We start from the raw sequence: 24,777 nt of genomic DNA on the forward strand, positions 1-24,777 counted from the left end.
ATTTCCATCGCGATGGGCGGTGAATGCCCCGTTTTAACGATCTTCGCTTCATCCCATTTGACTACTGCTCCGTCTGACTGTGCCATACTTGCCAATATCGTGCTATTAAGTCCTTTATTAACACTATATTTGTGCTCCTTTACACGTACCGTAAGGTTTCTTCTGGTCACCCCTATATACTTTTTATCAATTCCAAATTGTTGGTTCTCATAAGGTATGCTGTACATCCTCGCTTGCTCTTCCATTCTAATTTTGTCCTTATCGTTCCTTAATAATCTATATATATTGGGTGCTCGTTTGTAAATTATCTTTACATTTTTGTGTTTCCCAACTCATTCACTACTTTCCTTGTTTGTTCATTGTATGTGAACTTGTTAAATGCAGTATTGCTGTTATGCACTGCAGCTGTATAAGGCCTCTGATTGTGGACGTTTTGTATCCTAAACTCCTTGCTACCTTTTGAATTCAATCAATATCTTTGTTCCTGTCTTGCACATTGGTGCAGTACAAGAAGGCCCTTTTGATCAGTGCCTTAAACGCAGATAATTTATATTTATACGGGTCTTTCGACCATGCAGGTATGTATAAAGGAGCGTGTGTGGGTTTCAAATATACGGCTGTTTGTATATTCCCTAGTTTAAATTCCATGTTAATATCCAAAAAATGGAGTTTTTTTCGGCTTTTTTGTTCCAACTTTAGTTTCAAACCATGTTCATTGCAATTGATTGCAGTTAAAAAATCATTAATGCGTTGGTGGTCTTTCCAAATTATTAATGCATCATCAACATAGCATTTGTATATTATTACAATGCTATCAGAGAAATCTTTGAGGATGTTCTTTTCCAATTTCCTTATTACTAGTTCACATAGGAGTCCTGACATAGGACTTCCCATGGGGACTCTTTTCTTTTGCTTGTATATTATTCCACTGAATTTAAAAAAGGAATGAAAACAAATTAGTTTTGCCAAATCTTGTAGGTTTTCCATGAATTTCTCCACTTCTGGATTTTGTTGTACCATGAATTCAATTAATTCATTGAAGCACGAGGTTAGATTTATAGAGGGGTACAGATTTACAAAATCCAACACAGTTCCTATTTCATCGTTCATTAAATTTAAGTTTTGTATTTCTTTAATTACTTTAGTTGGATCATGGGTTACATAACCATTATCTTCCATTTTTTCATTTATGTACTCCTTCAATGACTTTTTTCGAAGGAAGTGTAGACATTGGAGGATGAGAAGAAAAAATTATCGCAAGTTCCCATGGAAATAGATCGGATGTCGACTCTTACACATCGACAAGATAGGAAGGAAGAAAGGCAAGTCATCGCGTGTCTGCTAATTAGTCATTGTAACGTTGAACGACCAGTTGGCTCAGTGCCAGTGACGATCGTCATGAAAAGTTCAGGGCGGTCGTCCCAGGAAGGTCTGAGTACAATTGTCTCCCATCCTGGTCCTGTCCGAGGAGAAGCAGGTAGAAGACATAAGACTGTTCCAACTTCCATAGTCCAGAATGATCGTCACATACAGTCATCTGACAGCATGTTGAGGTATATTTCAGGGCAGAAACCTTTGTAAACTCTCTCTCTCACCCTAGAGGTTAGACACGCAACAAGGTTACTAGTTAGATCGCCGTTACCGATAGATTTATATGTTATCCGCATTTAATTATTTATGTATGCTCCTGTAAATTAGCTTTAGTTATATAATAAACTCCTTCTTTGTTTGTTTAACCTGTGAACCTGTTTGCTCGCACGGACACCCGTCGACTTTCTCAACCCCCTCGCCACTTGAAAAAAGCCATCCCAAAGACAAAGTGGGCGAATTTTACCAACTCAACGATTAGAGGGCTCTATCCTCTTGCCCATATTCTCACATATGCATTGTTGTGTATTTAAGGTTGTTTTGAAAAATGGTTTATTTGTTGGATATTAAAATAGGGATGGCCATATCATTTTGCAATGAAATAGTTATTGTTTTTCTTTTACTCCTTACAGAAAAAATTATTACACGCAGAATATAAACAATTTGTAATGTTTCTTTGAAAATTACATTTACAGTTACTTGTGTTGTTTTTAGAAAACTATGTTCAAAAAAACATAGTGGTCATATCATTTTGGAAATGACCTTAGGTAAAAGTAATTGTAACAGAGCCTCTTTTACTTTCAAAATTAGTGTAATTTGCAACACCAAGACATCCCTACAGTATATAATTTATTGGGAACTTTATATTAAATTCATTTAAAATGATAAAGATCTTTTACAAAGTTTACAGGGATGCCTTACTGTTGCAAATTGCTTTTGTAGTTATTTTAATAAGTGTATTTTCCTTAAGAGCCATGCATACGTAAAAGTCGTGCCAAGGGAGAGGAGGTGAATCTTTTAACCCTTTGCTGTAATGATTCTAAAAAGTTGATGAGTGCTAGCTGGCATTTTGTGATTGTAATATATTTTCTTAATAAAAGTAATGTACACTTCACGCCTACGCTTTACTGTATAACGTAATTGCACTTACATGTTGTGGCGTTACCAATGGTGAATTTGAAGTATAAATGAGTTCACAAGCACTTTCGACAGCATAAAGCTAGCATCGTCAGGTAAATATTGAATACAGTGGTTTTCAAATTCTGAGCTTTCAAACAACTTATGAAAATATACGAAGCCTGTAGATGGAATACCAATATGAATTTGAAATAGAATAAGAATTCAAAAATTTTTAAAAATTTTTTGAACAGCAATACAAGTGATGTAATATCCCCAAATATGTGTAGTGAGAGATAATGATGTTTTAGAGATGCTGAGAATATTCGTATTTGCGAAAACACACAAAGAAAACAAAGTCAGGCCTGTGGTAGAGAAATGTAACACACCAACGTACACACTAGAATAACGATTAACCCCTTAAACAAAAATTTATGCCCTCAAAACCTTCGGGCTCACACATCCTTTCCAAGAGTTTCTGTAATAATAAGATGTCAATTCCCTCCCACAAAGAAGTAATTGCCCTCTTCAGTTCTTCAGCATTACCATACTGTTTACCACTGGTATATACAGTCCTGAACAAAGGAGCCCAGAAGTTCTCCAGGATTTAAGTCTGGTGAATTAGTTGGCCATTCCATAACAAACTCCATTTTCCTAGAACCACTTTCAAGTTATATCCATGATCACTGTATCAAACTTTGACTTTATATCAATAAGATGGATATGATCAACTCATCAACAGTCAAATTCGGTAACAAAAATTACACACAAAATATTTTATGTAAGATGTGTGTGAAATTAATGTTTCATTAATAATCAAAATAGTAACTAATACATATAAACATCTCAAAGCCTGATAGTTACACTAAAACCAAATAATTGCCAGATTAAATCAAGCTATATTATTACTATTAAATACTACTTAATTTGGTATATGGGTAGGCATTAGGCACTATCTCTTATTAAATTTAATTATATTGGAAGAAATCTATACTAATATTATAAAGAGGTAATGTTTGTAAGTAAGTTTGGATGTAGCGGGTAATCTCCGAAACTACTCACCCGATTTCAAAAATTCTTACACCAATACTTAGAATGGAACTTTCGGGTGGACGTAGGCTGTATATTATTCCGTTAAACATTCGTATAAATTAAAACATATAATCTAGGTTAAGGCTTTTATGTCCAACGGATGGCGCTACGAGTACGACGCCCTAAGTTTGCTTTTCTGCGAGACATTACGCTTTTCTGTGAAAATGAACTAAAGCACATCATCTTCTATCTATCTATATAAATAAAAATGTAATGTTTGTTCGTTCCTACTGATTCCTTTGAAATGTTCACACAACGCCGCATTCGAATATGCGCTGTTTTTATATAATATACGTGTCGAAATTCCCCCCACTGAAGGGAGATGGTTAGGATTAAGGCTTATGGTAAAGAACTCCGCTTCTATTTATACTATTTTAGATGCGGTTTTTTGCGTTTTTGATGGCGTTTTAATAGGGTACGTCGAGAGAATGTACGCTAAGAAGAAATTTTTCGAAAAATTTCCCCCACCCCACGGGGGAAGTGTTATAAATTTATAATAGATACATTTTGAGCCACAACAACGCGTAGCGGAGTCTGCTAGTCCTGTATAAAAAACAAAAAGTTTGTTAATTGTACCTTTTTTGTTTGAATATATGAAACTTAAATTTCAAAAAATCTAAAAATTTGTACATACCAGTGATTTTTAAATATTCCAAAACAGATATTTATGTTTAATAAAGGTAGAAAATTTGCATCAAAAAACATAAATGTTCATTACTTTTTCCATTTTATATCTGGTCCACTTAGAGTGCAGAATTTGTGATGATAATATAAAATATTGGTTTATAAATTTTTAACACAATATTGTATTTTGTATTAATTATTATAATTGGGCAAAATAATTTGATAAATTAATAAACTTTGTTTTATAAATGTGATTGAATAAAAAGATACAAACATAATACTGTCTGAATGGATAAGTTCAAAAAATTCTTTAATCCAGAATATCTCTATTAACAATGTCAAATTAAAGATATTCTGTATATTACAAGGGCTATTTTTTAAATAAGGTCCGTTTGTGAATGAGAGTGAGAATGGCACGTGATTGCGGCAGTGTGCACGAGCATCTGCTTTTAGCATGCTTTGTGCGTGTTTTGATGCCATTTGCAGCCGTATTGTCTGTCTGTGTGCTGAACTGTAGAAGTTTATAATGTTTAAGAAAACTGAGTCGCCCGCCGACTGTAAGATACAATCTGTTATTCGATTTCAGCACGAAAGATAGTGGTAACTGTCTTTTGGGACAGCAAAGGGTCTTTGTTAGTGGATTTTATGCCAAGAGGCACAACAATCAATTCTGATGCTTATTGTAACCTTGAGAAAACTCTGCCATGCCATACGAGACGAGTGGTGTGGCCTAATGTCTTCCAGCAGCAGGCGGCAGATTTCTTTGAAGTCAGAATTAAAAATATTTTTGAGCGGTATGAACAAAAATGGAAATTATGTAGAAAAGTAGATAAAAGTATGTAGAATATGGGGAAAAATATATTTTAATGATATTTACAGTATTTTTCTTCTTATTAAAAAACGGACCTTATTTAAAAAATAGTCCTGGTAGTTTTGAAATAATTTTTGCTGTCAAGTTGGTATCGCTCAAATTTTGTATACCAAATAAGATAGTGCATGTATTTACTTAGTGAAATTAATATGAAAGGTCTGGAAATGGAAACATGCCAGACAAAATTAAAATTTTTATTTTTATTTCCATCACAACATTTCAAGAACAACATTATTCTTCTAAACTTATATGTTTATAATCTGAATACATCTACTGTTATGGCTAAAACATTTCTTTCTTAAATAAAGTGCTGGATATACAGATTTTTAGTCTGTTATACACAGTTATTTTGCTGTTATAATTGTTACATTTAATCTTAATTTTAAATAGGCTATGTCTATGAAAATTGTAAATCAAACATAAAAATGATTTACAGGAAATAAAAATCAAAATATTCTAACACAGAAAAACATTTTTAAGGTTACAGTTTTTCATTCTTGAGAATGAAAAACTGTATAAACATGGAACATTTAGAAATTTACAAATTGTAATTAAAGGGCAAAAGCAATTAATTTATTTATTATGGATTTTAAGTAATGTTTTATTAACAAGCAACAGAAGTAGTGTCAGAAATTGATAAAATGATATATTGAATATCAAGAAAGAACAGAAAAAGAATATGAAATATAGTATAAAAAAAGTACAAACACTGATAAAACAGGTGAATTGCAGTTTGTGTTAAAAGCTGGTAACTCTTTGTGATGTGTTGTATGGTTTCATGTATTACGTAACACTTCCTGTGCCATATATAAGTGGTGTGTCTTTCAAAATATGCTTCTTGTACTTTAATACTGTTCTGTTTAAAGCTCTTTAAATCAAGCACAAATTTGAACTTTTCATACAGGAACATATGTAAGGAACCAAGTCTGAGCTTTATTTTTATTTTACTTTTATTTTGCTTTCATTATATTTTGTTTGGGGCTTATGTTTATTTAAGACGAAGGTTTCCTCACCATTCACCTTAGTAACTTAAAAATAGAAGAAAAACCAACTCACCGACGAAAGAAAAGCGCCGTAGAAAAACTCGCGCACACTTGCGCTTCCCAAGCGGAAAAAAGTAAGTCCGCACCGAGAAAAAGGGGGGGGAAGACCCCACAACCCAGTTAGGAATCGCTAAACCTTAAAAGAATAAAGCATCCCGATAATTGTTAAAAAGAATAATGTAAAAGGTTAGCGAAGTATTGTCGGAAAATAATCTGCCAGATAAACAAGAAAAATTTAATGTTACAGATAAGTATGTAAATGAGGAGAGTGAGCTCATTCAGAATTGTGACGTCACCTCACACTATAAAGCCTCTAACTCAAGTGAAAACGAACGAGGTGAATTCCTGATAGCAACGAGCTTTGGTGAGCTTCGTAGCAGTGAACGAGAGAGGTGTCCGATAGGATTTTGAAGTTATTCGATTTGTGGATCGACGATTATAGAAAGTCTTGAGAGTTTGAGGAAATAGGTTCCTAGTATATTGAGGTGACGATTAGGATCTTTAATTTATAAGAATTATTGTTTATAAGTTAATTCTTTGATTTTGTCGAATTCCAAAGGGGAATAGAATTAAGTTAGAAATAGATTGATTTGAGTTTGTCGGATTGATTCTTGTTGAATTTCATTGAATAAATTATTGTTTGATTTTTACTAAATACTGTATATAGTTTATTACTAGAAGTTTAATTAAATATTTGATTTTGTTATTGACAAACTTTGTCATTATTTAATTCGGTGCACGCTTAAAGTCCAGGCCTGGCACACTAACGCGAATCCGCGTAAAGTACCCGTTAGGGAACGGCTATTTCCGGCACACAGTAGTGTCGATAATCGTTGGAAAGTCGGAAAAATAATATAGTACTTTACACATATAGGCAATTGACTAAAATAAACTTTATTAGCTAAGAAGAGGATATGCATTTCAGATATTATTGGAAATGCTTATCAGCTCTTTTGGGTTATAAAGTCAAATTTAATCAATTGCCTGGATGTTCTTGCATGAAAATTTCTTTATAGCAAAGTTGTGCTTCCTATTGTTTCTTGTATATATGACCTGGTTTTATATGGCAATCATAAACTCTTTTGTCTCTCTAAAGAGACATCCTTAAATCAGCCATCACTTTGATGCAGTTCTGTCAACATGATCCAGACTGAGATTATTAGGGTGCCCTCTGAACCTAAGACTGTGTCTTTTGTGTATTCAGTCAAATCTGAGTCAGTGTCACGCAAGTTTAAAAGTGTACTGTTTTTGTCTGCAAAAGTTAATGTTTGTGTAATTGTCATGTTTCTTGTTTTCTGTAGAAAAACTTTCAGCATCTGTATTTGTTTTGTACTGAAGGTTTATTATATCTATGATGACTCATCCATTCTCTTTATGAGAAAGAGTCAGCTTTTCTATGAATGATTTTGGGTGATGTTTCTTCTGCTTTGTTGCTATTGTTCAAGTTTTCCTTTGGAACTATTCTAGTTCTGCATGTCCAATGTGTAATTCCAAATGAATATGTCTGTACTGGGACAACATAGATATTGATAGCTTTAAACACATTTTACATTCAGCTGTGTTGTTTGTATTGAGTTTTTAATCTGCTGTTGTATTCTGTTGTTAGTCTTTGTTTTATTTATGCATGTTCTATGTGTTTTGCCTGTTGGAATGCTAAATATTTGTAGACTTACATACAAAATACATACACTGAAAAAATTAGTAAATACTCAAATATTGTCCCCAAAATAAAGCATCTGAGGAGAATGGATAAAGTTCTTACTGTACCTGTAGTTCTTTCTTGCACAGATGTCACACCACATACACTACAGAAAAATCTAGAAACATTAGGGGTTCACAAACATATATCACAATATAGAATACTGCATACTAAACACATGCACAAAAGCCAGGAAATTCTTAAACACAGATACACACATGAACAACACAAAAAGTACCAATAGCTTTTTCTGTAGCTATGACTTAATTTGATCTGACATATAATTAGGAACTGGAACAAGAACAATTCATCAATACCATTACAACAACAATAGATATTTTAAAAAATTTACCTAATCACATCATGCACTCTTTGCTGAAATTCTTCATTTTGGCTTACTATTTTATTTTGATCTATGAACAAGTTCTGTATTCCCGCAAAACTCATCTGTTTACACGAAAACCAAGTGATGATAATTACAGCTAACAACTGCATGAGATTACTGGAAAGGATATCTGTTGGCAAAGCTCTGTTTATGGAATTTGGATTGCTATTTAATAGCTGAGTGTAATTATCTGGAATTAATAACTGAAAAAATAAAATTGAAGATTTTAAATCATCATCCAATCATACAGAAATAAATATTGTCTTAACTATAATTAAATAAAAATTTCCTTACATTTAAGCAATGAATAAGATAATCAAGTAAAATTCCAATTTTATTAGAAAAAAGAACACTGTAACAATTCTCTGGACAATCTGAGCATATTAATCCAAACACTGTTGCAGCTCTTGCTATAGTTCTGAAATAAAGTTTAGATTACAAAATGAATATTTTTTTATAATGAAACAATTATTAAATATCTCTACAAATAATTTCATTCAAATTATGTCTACTAAATTTTTCTAAAATATATGATTACAATTCTTCCTTGTAATCATACAAATATTTTAAATCTGAATTCCTGAAAAGTTAATATTGTTCTGAAAAAATGTACACTGTTTTATTTTAATAGTAAATTATAAAACAATCTTACAATGTATAGATTTCTTTGTCCTTTACAGTATTTTAAAATTAGAATATCACAAAAAGCTTTTTAAACATCAACTACTCAAACTAGGTACACTTAATAAACAAAGTGACTGGGCATACCTACATTGCACCTTCCACAAAGAATGACTTAGATATCTAGAAGTTTACAAATACCACTGTAAACTTTTGTGACATAGATTCCTTCTCTTGGCATGGAAGTCAATCTACAAACTTTAATTTTACAATCCTCTCCCTGCCTTCTCTCTCTCTCTTATGTCACCCTTCTTTAAACAGGAATGACAATTCTCTTGTTTTAATAGCTAGGGGAGAGTCTTGTACCTACGGACATCACATACCTATGGACACCTCAATATTATTTTAATATGTTGTAGTAAAACAGTTACTGTAGTGACATCATTTGATGAATTTGATAACTAACATGAACTTAAAAAAAGTCATCCATTTTAATTTGTTTGTCGAGAGTGCAACACTCGTTATATTTTTTTCTCCAAAAGTATTTTTTTAAATCTGATTTAATCATCTGTTTCATTTGATTTTTTGCAAGGTGAGTAATCAATATTTGATGTTTTAATGAAATATTCCTTTATACTTACGATATTTGAAAGATTTTTATAGAAAGATACGTTTTTTTAATGACTCATAACCTTTTCAACATTATGTCAGAATTTGTACCTATGGACTGTCCTTAGGTACACATCTTTCATATTTACTTCGGTCATCATGTATAAATATTGTTTTCAGATGATTCTAGAGAGTGACTCCGGCAATGATGATAAATGTGAAGGAGATAACTGTGTTGGTTGTAACGAAAATTACTTTCAGACTAAACTATTGGAAGACTGGATACAATGTAAAGTTTGTAAGTTATGGTTTCATGAAAATTGCACTGCATATGAAGACTGTTACTCAAAATGTGACCAAAAGTTATTAATAAACATTTTTATTAATATTTGCTTTGTTTCATTTCTATGTGTGTCTGTTCTCTATGTCCTTAGGGTCCTAGGTATAGGCAACTTTTGTACCTACAGACAACTGACAATTTTTTTATTTTATCTATTATTTTATTAAATGGCAAAAGGTATTGCATAAATCATTTTACTATATGAAAAACATATAAAGTGGTTATGAAATACCTTTGAACAATCGAGATTAAAGAAATATTTCCATATTTTATAGTCGTTAAAATTTTCGTGTCCATAGGTACAAGACTCTCCCCTACATATGAATTGTGAAGGTCAGTTAGCCTGACAATATGATGCTTGTTTAACATGGTCAAAAACCTTTGCTTTCATGTAAAATTGTGCTGGAGATTCTTTTCATTCATTTGGGGGCTGTCCATAAATGACATCCACACTGGATGGGAGGAAAGGGGTTATGATAAGGTGGACAAAGTTGCACAAGGAAAAGGAGTGTGGTTGTGCTTTAGCAGACATTCATTTTATTTTATTAAATTTTATACAGTTTATGCATTTTATTATATTTATTTCAAAATTTCTTGTAGGAAGATTTTTCAAAATACCTCTCCCGAGCTGGTAGCAAGAGTATAGCAGAGTTTTTATTTTTAAACATTATTTGCAAATCAACAATATATTGTAATGCCAGTCTAATAATATTTAAAAAGTCAATGCACCAAACGGTGGAAAAATCTCTATAGGTTGACCTTAATCTTAACAAATTTGGGTTATTCAATTTCTGGATGGTTTGAAGTTTGCAGATTTTCTATTATTTCTATATTTTAGTTTAGCAAGTTACATGCAAGGATTATCATACTATTGTACTGCACATACATAGGTACAAAGTGGTGAAGTCTACACACACACACACAAACTAACCTGCTAAATGATCATGTCTAATTATTGTGGAAAATTACTTTGGGATTCTGACATCACCCAGCAATAGTTTGAAAATTATTTAATGATCTGGAGGAAGAGTCGATCTGAAGGACAACATGGCAAAGAATGACAGACAGCAGAAAGTGGTGCAGACAATATTCACACCTAGGGACCATCAGAAAAATAGCACTAATCTCTTCCTTAGATGCTGTGTCTAAGGAAGAGATTAGTGATGGCAGATGGTGAACAAATAATGAAAGACAGCTGGCCAAAACAAACTTGAGTTGGATGAATGGAGACAGATCAAGCAAGACAAATGTATCCTTCTATCTGGAACTTTATTTTTGGTTCTCCAACCCAAAGATGAAGTTCTAGATAGAAGGATTTATTGATCAGTAACCTTTTTTAACCTGTCTCCTTGACGAGCATCCACTCAAATGTAAAGTAAACTATAATTAAACAAATGTAAATCAGGTTTATAAAAAAATATTTAAAAGAACATGAAAAGATTAATTTTTTTAAACAATTTAAGCATGGTTTATGAAGATGGTCATATGAAACCTGTGCAAAATACCCTGCTCTATTTCCTATGTTTCTGAAGATAATGCTTTAATTTTATAATTGAGGTATAGTATTATGGAAAGCACTTTTATAACTTACTAGAAAGGTTGCAATTTTATAAGAGCAATTTGGATGAAATTCCATTGTTTCTACTTATGATATCTATAGTTTATAAAAGTTATAAACACTTTAAGGGAGGATGAATTTTACTGGATGTCCAAAGGGGTTGAGAAACTTGGACAAACTGGGACAATGGAGGGAGGGGAAGTTAAAATTTCAAGAAAAAATGTCATGGACAGCTCCTTAGCTTTTTAAACTTCAATAAAACTTAAAAATTAGACTGACCATAATTTCTTCATACTGTCGTGCCGGCTCTAAAAAAAGACTAGCACCATGATGCGGAGAGTGGCGAAACAAAAAAGAATGTTTTTGAAAAAGAAAAAAAGAACAGTTCGAAAAATTAGGACGTTCGAGAAAATTTGTGTTTTTCTTTTAACGAGTTATATAATGTTTCTGTTTTTTAGTGTATCTAAGTAAAAGTGTCAGTTTCGGTATACTGTGTTCTGAATTTATATCCCAAGCCCCATAGCTCGTAACAAATTGGTGTCAGGAGTGCGATGTGAATCATTCCGGTTATGCCGAAAGAAGACACCGAAGGGTTCGTACACAAAGTCAACAGCGACAACAGGTGATGGATCAGCGATGTTTTAGTGAATCTTCTGATTGGACATTAGATGGTCAGCAAACAACTGACTCTGTTTTAACTGCCAGCACCACTGGCGCTACTCCAGCACTGGCTATGCTTGACTTATCTGTATTGTTAGTGGCGTTGCAAGAGCAGACCAATCAGTTGAAAAATATGCAAGAAGAGCAGGCACGTCAAATGAAAAAAGAACTCCAGCGAGGCCAAGAAGAGCAGACACGTCAAATGAAAGAAGAACTCCAGCGAGGCAAAGAAGAGCAGGCACGTCAACTGAAGGAACTGCATGCAACGATTAGCAGCGATTTAAAAATAATCAAGAAGCAGGTTGAGCACCATGAAGAGCAGGTACAACGGCATGAGAATCGAATTTCCAAAGCTGAAGTGAAAATCACAGATGTTGAGAAAGCTTTGGTCAAGCTCATATCTGAGACTGGGAATGCCACTCCCGTTATAGCTACACCGGCAGTACATGGATTTAAAGTACCGCCTTTCGACGGGACATCTTCATGGTCGGCTTATAAAATTCAGTTTGAAGCCGTGGTGAGGATGAATGGATGGACTAAAGCACAGGCCATGACAGCACTCACGTTGGCCCTCCGCGATCAGGCCTTGACTATACTAGAGGCCCTCAGTAAGGATGTCACTTATGACCAACTGGTGGAGGCATTGGAGTCCAGATATGGAGACAAGCATCTTGAGCACGTGTATCGGGCGCAGCTTAAGGACCGTGCGCAACGTAGTGCCGAGACTCTACAGTGCTGGGCATTGGAAGTTGAGAAGCTGGTCCGAAAAGCGTATCAGTCTTCACCTGCATTGGTTGAGGGACTACTTGTACAAGCGTTCATAGATGGAATACGCGATGTAGAAGTTCGAGCAGCTGTCAGATTGGGACATCATGAAACTCTGAAGGATGCTTTGGCCCATGCTTTGGAGGTGGAGGCAGTAAGACGCGATGATCGATCCCATCATGTTAGGGAGGTTGTAATGACAGGTCCCCAGTGTTACTACTGTAAAGCCAGGGGACACCTGCAGATGAATTGCCCAAAGCGAGGGCACTTTGGGAGAGACTGAATGGAGGATGGACTTCAGAAGCTAGAGGTGACTGATACCACCACCCAGCTGCAGTGGCAGCAGGGAAACGAGTAAGTGCCAGGACTGCAGGGCGGGTGCTGGCTGGTTTTGAGGGAGCCCCAGAAATCTTGATCTCCCAAGCCCACAATGGAAATAGCCTGATTATTCAAGGCAAAATTAACGGAACACCATGTAAGCTGACATTGGACACTGGAGCTTCTCGCATGGTCATCAGTTCTCGACTGGCAAATCAGTTTCTTGGGGACTACTTCAGTGGACATGATCGTATTCGTCTTATAACAGCGACCAGTCAGCACATATCCGTCCGAGGCGAGAAGGAGGTAGAATTGCAACTAGACAACAAGATTTATAGGCATAAGGTTATCATTGCCGATATAAGGGACGATTGCATTCTGGGCTTGGACTTCATGAAGGAACATCATTGTGAGATTGATGTCAAGCAGGGAATCTTAAAATGCAGTTCAGCAGAACTTTTTATGAACAGTGCATCGTCGGGTAAAGTGCGCTTCTTAAATAAGATTGTTCTTCCCCCAAGATCAGAAACTATCGTACCAGTTAGACTACCAGATAATGCCGGTCAAAAGAATCGTTGCGTCCTCGTAGAGGGTTTAGACAGCAGTTTACCATGGAAGATGGAGCGAACCTTGGTGAGGGCCACTAACGTTTCGGCAGTATATGTTCTAAATCCAGGTGATAGAGAACAGGTTGTTGGAAAAGGCACTTTAATGGGCACCTGTGAAGAAGTTGCTTGGATGCGTAAATGCCAAGAACAACCTACTGCAACCAACATGAAACATTCCGCGATCAATGTGTCAATGCTTCTTGAGGAATGTCGTAAGGATTTGTCGGAAGAGGAACTAAACAAAGGTAAAAAGATGTTGCTTTGATATGCCGACATTTTCTCGTCAAGCGACGCTGATATAGGGAAGACGGGATTGGTTTGGCACAAAATAAATACAGGGAATGAATTACCGATCCGTCAGCGACCGAGAAGGCCACCGATGGCACGTGAACAAGAGGTGGATGCCATGATTCAGGGAATGGTAAGGAATGGCATTATAGAGCCCTCATCTAGTCCATGGTGTTCACCTGTGGTCCTTGTAAAGAAGGATGGCAGCATGTGTTTCTGTGTGGACTATCGTCGACTGAACAACGTTACGAAGAAGGACAGCTATCCACTGCCAAGGATCGATGCCACATTGGATACGCTGACAGGAATGAAGTGGTTCACTACCCTGGACCTAAAAAGTGCTACTGGCAGGTGGAAATAGACCCTAGAGACAAATAGAAGACTGCATTTTCCACAGGGTTTGTGGCAATTCAAGGTCATGCCCTTTGGGCTGTGCAATGCCCCAGCTACTTTCGAAAGACTTATGGAGCTAGTACTCACTGGATTGAGTGGGGATGCCTGTCTTGTCTATTTGAATGATATAATTATCGTGGGCTGCACATTTGAGGATCATCTTCAAAACCTGGAACAAGTGTTATTGAAAATACGAGGAGCTAATCTCAAATTGAGCCCGAAAAAATGCGCCTTCTTTAGACGGCAACTTAAATTCTTGGGACATGTTGTCTCGGAAAAGGGGGTGCAGACAGACCCGGATAAAATCGTCGCCGTAAAAGATTGGCCAGTTCCAAACGACAAAACAGGAGTTAGAGCTTACTTGGGCTTATGCTTCTACTATCGTCGGTTTGTGAAGGATTTTGTTGATATTGCCAAACCACTGCATAAACTTACTGAAGAGAAGACACGATTCTGCTGGGACGAGGGTTGTGATATTGCATTCCAGGAATTAAAGGAGCGTCTGTGCAACACGCCAATTTTGGGCTATCCTGACACTGGAAATGACTTTGTAGTTGACACAGATGCGAGTAACACGGGAATCGGCGGAGTTTTGTCTCAACGAAAAGGAGATCAAGAATCGGTTATAGCCTACTTCAGCAAAGTCTTATCCAAACCGGAAAGAAATTACTGCGTGACGAGAAGGGAATTACTTGCCGTAGTTAAAACCTTGCAACATTTTAGCAACTACTTGCTTGGACGAAGATTCCGCTTGCGTACAGACCATGCTGTACGCAAGCTGTAACTGTGGCTTTTGCATTTCAAGAATCCAGAAGGACAAGTAGCAAGGTGGATAGAGCTGCTACAGGAGTATGACTTCGTGATTAAACATCGTAAAGGGAAAATGCATGGTAATGCTGACGCCTTGTCGAGAAGGCCTTGTGTGGATGACTGTATGCACTGTGTCAGACAAGAAACTAAAGAAATTGTTCCTGTGCAAATGCTGAAAATGGAGATCGGTAACGAGTGGAAGGAAACTTTACAACAGGCTCAGGAAAAGGATGCACACATTAAGCCGATCCTCGAATGGTTGAAGGCTGATGCTCCTAGGCCTAACTGGAGCGATGTTGCAGCTATGAGTCCAGTTACAAAGAGCTACTGGGCACAATGGGACAGCTTGACCATACAGGACAGGATATTGTGCCATAAGTGGGAAAATACCAGAGGGGACAGCTACCATCTGCAAATGGTTGTTCCCAAAGGAAAAGTTCCTGAGGTCCTAAAACTGTACCACGACAACTGCTCTGGAGGCCATATGGGGGTGAAGAGAACCTTACTGGAAATCCGCGAGAGATTTTATTGGATCCACTGTCGTGATGATGTGGAAGAATGGTGCCGCAGATGTACCAGTTGCGTGGCCGTGAAGGGACCTCAAACTTGCAGTAGAGGTGCATTAAGGGTGTACAATGTTGGAGCCCCATGGGAACGAATAGCGTTAGATGTTGCGGGACCATTTCCCGAAAGTGAAAATAGAAACCGGTACTTCATGGTTGTCATGGACTACTTTACTAAATGGCCAGAGGTTTTCGCCATTCCCAACCAAGAAGCTGTAACTGTGGCCGATAAATTAGTCCACAAAGTATTCTGTCGGTTTGGAGAACCCTTAGAGATTCACAGTGATCAAGGTAGGAATTTCGAGTCCCAAATATTTCGGGAGACATGCCGTGTGATGGGTACCCACAAAACCAGAACCACCTCGTATCATCCACAATCCGACGGGATGGTGGAACGATTTAATCAGACGTTGGAAAGGTACCTGGCAAAAGTCATAGAGACTCAGCAACGAGACTGGGACAAACACATTCAACCATTTTTGTTGGCATACTGAAGCGCGGTCCATGAAAATACGTCTGTGATGCCAGCCTTTGCAAACTTTGGAAGAGAACTACGATTGCCCGCAGATTTAATTACTGGTACCCCGCCTGATAGTCCACGTAGCATGACTGACTATGCGGATGATTTACGTCATAAGATGAATGACGTATATGACCACATCCGACAGTCAGGTCAACAAATGTCTGAAAAGATGAAGACCCGATATGACCGCAAGGTGAACAATCAAGGCTTCAAAGAGGGTTCCCTAGTGTGGTTACATAACCCTGCGCACAGCAAGAGGAAGTCCCCTAAATTACAGCCGAAGTGGGACGGGCCATATCATGTCATGACTAGAATTAACGATGTCACCTACCGAATACAGAAGAGGTCGAGAACTGCACCTAAGATTGTTCATGTGGATCGTTTGGCGCGGTACTATGGATCTAATGATGCTTGGGATGAACATGCCTTGAGGAGGGCAGTGTCGCGCCAGCTCTAAAAAAAGACTAGCACCATGATGCGGAGAGTGGCGAAACAAAAAAGAATGTTTTTTAAAAAGAAAAAAAAAGAACAGTTTGAAAAATTAGGACGTTCGAGAAAATTTGTTTTTTTCTTTTAACGAGTTATATAACGTTTCTGTTTTTTAGTGTATCTAAGTAAAAGTGTCAGTTTCGGTAAACTGTGTTCTGAATTTATATCCCGAGCCCCATAGCTCGTAACAATACCAAAATAGACAGAGAAGCTGTAACTGATAAGTATGGGCTAATCTTATTAAAATTTCAGCAAGAAATAGAGAGGGCATTATTAATAATTTTAATAAATTTTTAGCACATTACAGATATTGATATGCTGGCATAAAAAACAATACATAAATTTTTCCTAAAAATTTTATTTTTGAAAATCTAATAACAAAAAAGTGTTATTTTTATTACAATCAAATTTAATAGTTAGGTTGATATAGAAAGTTTCCTAGTTTCCTGTGTAGTGCTACGGTGTATACATACTATGGTGTATATATGTATATATATTTATGATCTTTTATAATTTGCTTTTTTTTTCCATTATTATGTATCACATTTTTATTATTGTATGGTGTGTCGTGTGATCTCTTCCTTTTTCTATCCTGATTCACCTTTTCTGGGGTGTAACGGTTGAAGCAGTCTTATTGGTCCAGCACAGTGTCATGTGCAAGTGACCTATTTCTGGAATGCAGAATCTATAAAAGGAGGAACTTTTGGATAAAGTGGGACCTTTTTCATGTGGTCTTCTCCCCTTCTGGATAGTGCAGAAAATAGAACAGGTGAGGAACGAGTTAAGAAGACGTTTATGAACACCACAGAGAAAGGAAACATTTTCATGAAATAAGACAATCGGTTTCCGTCAGACTGGACACATGAGGTATCAGGAAGAATCAAACCTCAAATGAATAGATTTTAAAAGTCTTCATCAAGACAATTAGTGTTTGGGGCTATTGATTTTTTCCCGTTTTTGTATGGGTGCTCTTGTCACGTTAGCGACCAATGGGTTATTGTAGTCTCTCGAGAATCACCACATGGAATAACTGTGACGAGAAGAAAGAATGTATGTATAAACTTAATGTATATAGTTGTAAGGCTTGTATGCAAATTAATCATGTCGCAAATTAAATTGTGTCAATTGTACCAAGAAGGCTGCGTGACAAATGTGTACTGTAATCCCACCTGGTGTGATAACGGAATAAATACCCTTTGTTTTTGTTTACATGCATGTAGTGTCGGTCAATTATTGAGTCCTTATCACCTTACGATCTTCAGACACTCCAGCAGAATTCGAACTACTGGATTTATTTACACTTGTATGTCATTATTATCTACGGATATTAGAATAATATCAGTTTCTACAATATTATGGTTAAATATCATAATACAGTAGAGCCTCGAAAACTCGGCCTAATGTGGACCGAAGGGTGGCCGAGTTTGTGTAAATGCCGGGTTATTGGGAATGGGGTTAAAAAAGAATAAGTATGCGTGTTTCCTCAGAAAATATTGTACTGTACTTGTATGTATTGTTTGCTTGAGAATACAACATAGAATAAACTGCCCAAATACCCTTAAACAAAGGAAAAGTACATACTTTATAAAGGCATAGAGCCTTTATTACATGAAAATGAAAATTAATGAACACTGTGTACAGTAATTTACCTGATAAGACAGACCTCAGAAAAGCATAAAGCTGTCTACAATGAAAATTATCTAGCCAACTCCCAAGTCCTTAGCCACTGCACTGATACTTTCTCCGTTATCCAGTCTCTTTAATGCCCGCAACTTTTGCTCCATAGACATGTTCACTTGTTTTCTTTTAACGGAAGATGCCATCGCAGAGTACTGTTGTCACGATGGAATCGTTTAGATGTATGGTTCCCGCGCTTTTCCTCTTTTTCAAACAAGCAACTGTTGTCGCCATAGAAATACGGATCGAGAAACGACTGTTAGTTTTGAAAACAGAATAGATGATTGGCCGTCGATCATCGGATGATCGCACGGACCTCCAATAGGACTACAAAGCGCTCATTGGTCAATCAGCGCTATCTTCATTCCATATAAAAAGATTAAGTTTAAACGGGAAAGTTAAGTTCGCCTAAGTTCGTTTTTGCCCTGCTAAGGTGTGGCCGAGTTATCTGGAGTGCCGAGTTATCAAGTGCCAAGTTTTTGAGGCTCTACTGTATTAAAATTAATCACGTTTTGAAATGCTTACTTTTTAGGAATAACCAAATTTTTACTGACTGTCATATTTGATATTACAGACAATATTTTCATCAATGCATTAATTCCACCCAAACTGTAGCACACAATCTTATCATCAGTAGAACATTTTCCAATCAATCTCTCTAATTCTCCAAGAGATCTCTCTAGATTGGATGCTATTGTTGTATCCCAAGGACCTTTTCCTTGATTATTGATTAGTTTATTAATATCTTTAATTATTTTCTGCATCCTATAAAAACAAATTTTGTTATAATCAACGATTATTTACTTAAAACAATACACAACTAAAAAATTTACTTACTTTTGCTTATGAATAGAATTAGCCGATACTGGTCTGTTTGCTGATGATGCTTCATATTCTAAACCTCTGATCAGAACAATAAAATTATTTAATTTATAAATTATAAAATTTAAAATTATAAACAATTTGTATAGAAAAACTTATCTCAGTCCGTTCTAAAATTAAAATGATAATATATCATAAAAATTGTAAAATACAGTGGATTCCAGTTAATTGGGATACATTGGAACTATAATACTTTGTTCCAATTAAGCAGCTGTCTCATCTCAATTATACAAAGTTTATGAAAAAAAATAAAAGACAAACTCATTTAATTGCTTCAACTGTTTCAAGGATGTAGTTTACTGGTTTTCTGTAATATATCATCTTTAAATTTTTTGATTCTCATGTCAATTGGCTGCACCAAGGATGTTGTGTTGAGAGACAAACTCCATGCAGATGTTTTTAAAACAATTGAAATGACAATGTGCCATAAAGTTGATAAGAAGTAACAGAACTTGTCTTCTGATGTAGTTCCATATCCCAATTCATTAACCATTCTTTAAAATTTTCAGAAATCATCCATACATTCTTATTAGTATAATACAGATTTGTTAAACCATTTTATTCTGAGCTCCTTAAGACTTAGTGTTTTTCCCCAATAACTACAAGCTTCCATTGCTTTCTGTGCATTTGAACTGTGGAACACATTAACATGATCCATTCTTTTCCTTTAATTAATTAAGAAGATTAGACTTCTGAAGTAATTTTGTATGAGTGCACAATAGACCTTTCAGGTCAAGGTGAAGTACAATAAATAATAATAAACAACAAGACAGCTGAGTCTGTAATTTGTGTGCACAAGTTTTTATGTATTATGTTTCTTTATTTGAGTTAAGTCAATACAAGTTGCCTGAAGACTAAAATCTTCCAATCTGATGTAATAATTTATATAGTTCTGTGCATAATCTGATGCTTCCTACAAGTGTCATCAGTAAGTGTTGGCTTTTAAAATATGTTTTCTGTAGCAGTTTATATTTAAGACCTAGTTTTGTATGTCAATCATGAGTCCTGTCTCTCCAAAGAGGCTCCATGAACCCAGTTTGATGTTCTCATTTTATACTATCCGTTATAACACTTTTTTAAATAATACTTTAAACTTTTTCTGATTCAAGTGAATTCAATTCAAATCAAGACAGATTTTTAGGTAAAGAAAAAACATCTGTAAATTAACTTTATTGGTAACATGAGATTTCTGAATATCTTAATTAGAAATACCTGTTAGTCATTCGTTGTCTTAATTTCTTGCACCTTTTCTTCAATGCTTTTTGTCTCTCTTTATCCAAAGCAATATTTGGATCAAGTTTATCTGCGGGAGCATCCACTATATGTTTAAGATTATACGATTCCTAAAATCATGAATAAAAGTTAGCACAAAAAATAATACAAAAAGTAAAAGAATTTATAAAACAATAAAGCTTTAAAAATAATTTCAACAAAGTGAATATATAAAATTATTTAAGAAAGTATGCCATTCTTAATTGCTTAAAAGAATAAATGCTAAGTAGTGTAATCACTAATCAGCAATGACCATAATGATGGGCATGCCAGGCCCTTATAGGATTTCCCGAAGCCCATTTTTTACATTACATTACATTAAATTGAAAAAGAGGGAATCCTCCAGGCAACACTCAGAGGTACAACCTGGAGGTGGTAAAGAACGGAAGGAAGGAAGAGACATGGGAAGAGTAGGGGATGAGCGTGGGGCAGGGTAAAGTTGAGAGCCCATTTTTTACAGTAAATTTGTTTCCTTGGGGAGACATATCACCTTGGTGTGTGAAGGAGGGCACATGAAAAATCTTCAAAATAAAAAGATTGGAGGGTCAGATTCAGTTGCATCATTGGGATAGGGGCAGTTGGGGAAATGTGATTAGCAGAGGGACTGAGGGGTTTGGAAGTTTTATCAGGGCCCCATCAGTTCATGAGTAATTTCATCTTCCCAACTTACAGTAGTTACAATTTTGAGTACCACCCCACTCTAGATTTTTCCTCTAAATTTCTCTAAATTAATTAAGCATTAATTTCAAATTATTAAATTTACTACAAAATGGTGTTTAAAACTTCTAGTGACAAATTTTGTTAATTAATTATAAAAAAATAATCTTATAATTTCAGCAACTTTTTGGTTATTTCTGATTACTGTTCTTATTGCATATTTTTTTTTTTACAAAACAAAACTATTTATCAATTATTAAAAAACACCAGGTATTATAAATATATGGCAATTATTTTAACAAATACTTGAGTTAAACAAACAAAGTCTCCAGTCTCAAAAATGTCTACTAAGCCCAAGTTTTATTTTATGTATTGTGAATATCAGCATTATTTTTTCTTTAAATGTTCCAATGTTTCAGAAAACCAGAAATGTAATTAAAAAGAAAACACACTAATATCCCATTTGTACTGAGCATTTCGATCTAGATTGTGACCAAGGTCGGCCACTAAGCCGTGGTGCAACATCTCTCGACTGTTTCAATCTTGACTAAAATGAGGTTCAATTGTGATCGACTCAAGAGAGTTCTTGAAACTAGATCCAGTCATAACAGAGATCCCACAATCCCAAGCGCACGAGAAAATACAAGATGGTTGCGGGAACACATGTTGGACTATCAACAGAGAAATAAAAAAGACAACTGAAGAGACGATGACATCTGTCTATTATTAGATATATGGCAAGAAAAAGTATTTATTTCTAACCAAAACTTCCATTTTGTTTGTTGGTGTTCATGACTAACCACATAGTTATGTCAGTTTTATCATTGTATCTAATAGCTGGGTTGTTCTCAAGCGGACTGCCTGTGCAAACAGCACGACATTCAACAGTCACAATCGAGATTGCAGGTAAATCGAGATCGAAGTGAGTCATGGATTGTGTGAAAATGGGGTATAACCTTATGTTATTTCCCAGCAGGATGGAAAAATTAACACAAATGTGAGAAAATTAAGATAAAACAAATGTATAAAAACCACAACAGTAAACTGGAACAATATATATAGACTCTCACCTAAACATCAAATTTCCAGCAAAACACCCAAATTCAACATTCGAACGTTTTCAGCCACTCCTTAATCGGCCTTCATCAGGAAAAATCAAAAAAAATAACTCTTCTATTTATAGAATGTTGCTGCATTGTACACGTAATTTAAAAATAATTTTTAAATCAGTTCGAACAATAGCTGTGATGTATATTAAACAATGTATTATCCTTTAAGAATCTAAATAATACTTCCATGCATTTGGTACAGGAATGTATTCTGTGATGACGCATGCTGCTCTTATGTCAGCCCTGTAGATTTCTGCGGCCTCTAATGTTCTTATGTGTTGTCTGTAGAATATCCTGTGTATTAGGGTAGCCTCTTCCCATAAGAGGGAATTCCCAGCTTGGTGGCATATTGAGCCAGGGCCGTATCAATGTTTCCTTTTGCCACATCATACTTGTGATCTGATAACCAGGCTTGTAATGATCTGTATGTGGAACCAATGTACATTAATGTTCTGTTGAACCTGTCATCCTGTAGTGGGATGCAGTAAACTCCAGATGCTCTTGTGTCCTCAGTGTCATCCTTAATGTTAGACAAAAGGCAGAACATGGTGGGTTTTCTTTTGTACGCTATGCATATGTTTAAATCCTTGGCCATTATCCTGTATATATGATGGAGGGATGGCTCGTAACTTAGGACTACCCATTTCTCTTCTGTGTTGTTAACATTAGTATTAGTGTTGATTGACCTGGCCTGATGTGTGGACGTTATATTGTTGATAAATGAGTGGCTGTACCCATGCTTGGATGTGATATGTTTCAGTTGTTCTAGCTCATTGTTAGTATCTGAGAGCTGCATACAATGTGAGTGGGCTCTAGCCACAAGTGCGCAGAACGCAGATGCCTTATATGACCAAGGGTCATCAGAGTTGGCCAGTATGAATAGGGGGATGAAAGTTAGTTTGCAGCACACTGTGGTGTTGAACTTATTATTTGCTACATGAATCTTGATGTCCAAGAAATTAACATCAGTGTGGCTTTCTTTATCTAATTTTAGTGTTAATCTGCAGTTATTATTGAACACTTTTAACACATCCTCAACATCTGGTCTATTTCTCCATATAATCAGGATGTCCTCAACATATCAGGTATAAATGAGGATATTATGTTTGAAGTTTACTAAGGACCATTCCTCCACTTGTCGCACAACCAGTTCATAAAGTTCACCTGAAATGGGGCTACCCATAGGTGCTCCTCTTTTTTGTTTGTAGGTACACTCATCAAAGTAAAAACATGAGAAATAGCACAACAGGTATGATAGGTCTAATATCTGAGAGTGGAAAGATTGAGCATCAGGAGTAGTGCTTAGAAAAAAATCTCTTAAAGTGCAAAAACATAGTTTTAAATGAATAGATGGAAATATTGATACAAAATCAAACACAGTGAGATATTCAATCCCACTTAAATTAATAGCAGCAAGTTTGAATAGAAGTGCACCTGAATCGGAGATCATATATGTATTTGATTGAAGGTGATGCTTTAACACATGATGGATCTTATCTTTCAGCAAATACGTTGGGGATCTGGCTTTCTTGATCACAGGATGCAAGTGTTGACCTGGTTTGTGTGTTTTTGCAAAGGCAAACAGGTGGGGTGTCAGGAAAGCTGACTATTGGCCTTGGTCATATAAGGTGTCTATGTTCCACACACTTGTGGCTAGAGCCCACTCACATTGTATGCAGCTCTCAGATACTGTACTAACAATGAGCTAGAACAACTGAAACATCACATCCAAGCATGGGTACAGCCACTCATTTATCAACAATATAACGTCCACACATCAGGCCAGGTCAATCAACACTAATACTAACGTTAACAACACAGAAGAGAAATGGGTAGTCCTAAGTTACAAGCCATCCCTCCATCATATATACAGGATAATGGCCAAGGATTTAAACATATGCATAGCATACAAAAGAAAACCCACCATATTCTGCCTTTTGTCTAACATTAAGGATGACACTGAGGACACAAGAGCATCTGGAGTTTACTGCATCCCACTACAGGATGACAGGTTCAACAGAACATTAATGTACATTGGTTCCACATACAGATCATTACAAGCCTGGTTACCAGATCACAAGTATGATGTGGCAAAAGGAAACATTGATACAGCCCTGGCTCAATATGCCACCAAGCTGGGAATTCCCTCTTATGGGAAGAGGCTACCCTAATACACAGGATATTCTACAGACAACACATAAGAACATTAGAGGCCGCAGAAATCTACAGGGCTGACATAAGAGCAGCATGCGTCATCACATAATACATTCCTGTACCAAATGCATGGAAGTATTATTTAGATTCTTAAAGGATAATACATTGTTTAATATACATCACAGCTATTGTTCGAACTGATTTAAAAATTATTTTTAAATTACGTGTACAATGCAGCAACATTCTATAAATAGAAGAGTTATTTTTTTTGATTTTTCCTGAT

At 35.8% G+C, this 24,777-nt stretch overlaps 1 protein-coding gene across 2 annotated transcripts in view; it reads right to left on the reverse strand.

Annotated features, from left to right (window-relative positions):
• LOC111630821 (S phase cyclin A-associated protein in the endoplasmic reticulum-like) overlaps window positions 1-24,777 on the reverse strand; it is a 157,472-nt gene that overhangs the window by 12,202 nt on the left and 120,493 nt on the right. For both annotated transcript variants that reach the window (XM_023374979.1, XM_023374980.1), the window contains 5 exons: window positions 20,515-20,645; window positions 19,258-19,323; window positions 18,946-19,185; window positions 8,493-8,616; window positions 8,166-8,401 (listed from right to left, as the gene is read on the reverse strand). In XM_023374979.1, coding sequence (XP_023230747.1) covers window positions 8,166-8,401; window positions 8,493-8,616; window positions 18,946-19,185; window positions 19,258-19,323; window positions 20,515-20,645 — 797 coding nt within the window. The remainder of the gene's footprint in view (window positions 1-8,165; window positions 8,402-8,492; window positions 8,617-18,945; window positions 19,186-19,257; window positions 19,324-20,514; window positions 20,646-24,777) is intronic.

Source organism: Centruroides sculpturatus, unplaced genomic scaffold (genome assembly GCF_000671375.1).
Source record: "Centruroides sculpturatus isolate CEXI.00-Female unplaced genomic scaffold, Cexi_2.0 scaffold6, whole genome shotgun sequence".
NCBI lineage: Eukaryota > Metazoa > Arthropoda > Arachnida > Scorpiones > Buthidae > Centruroides > Centruroides sculpturatus.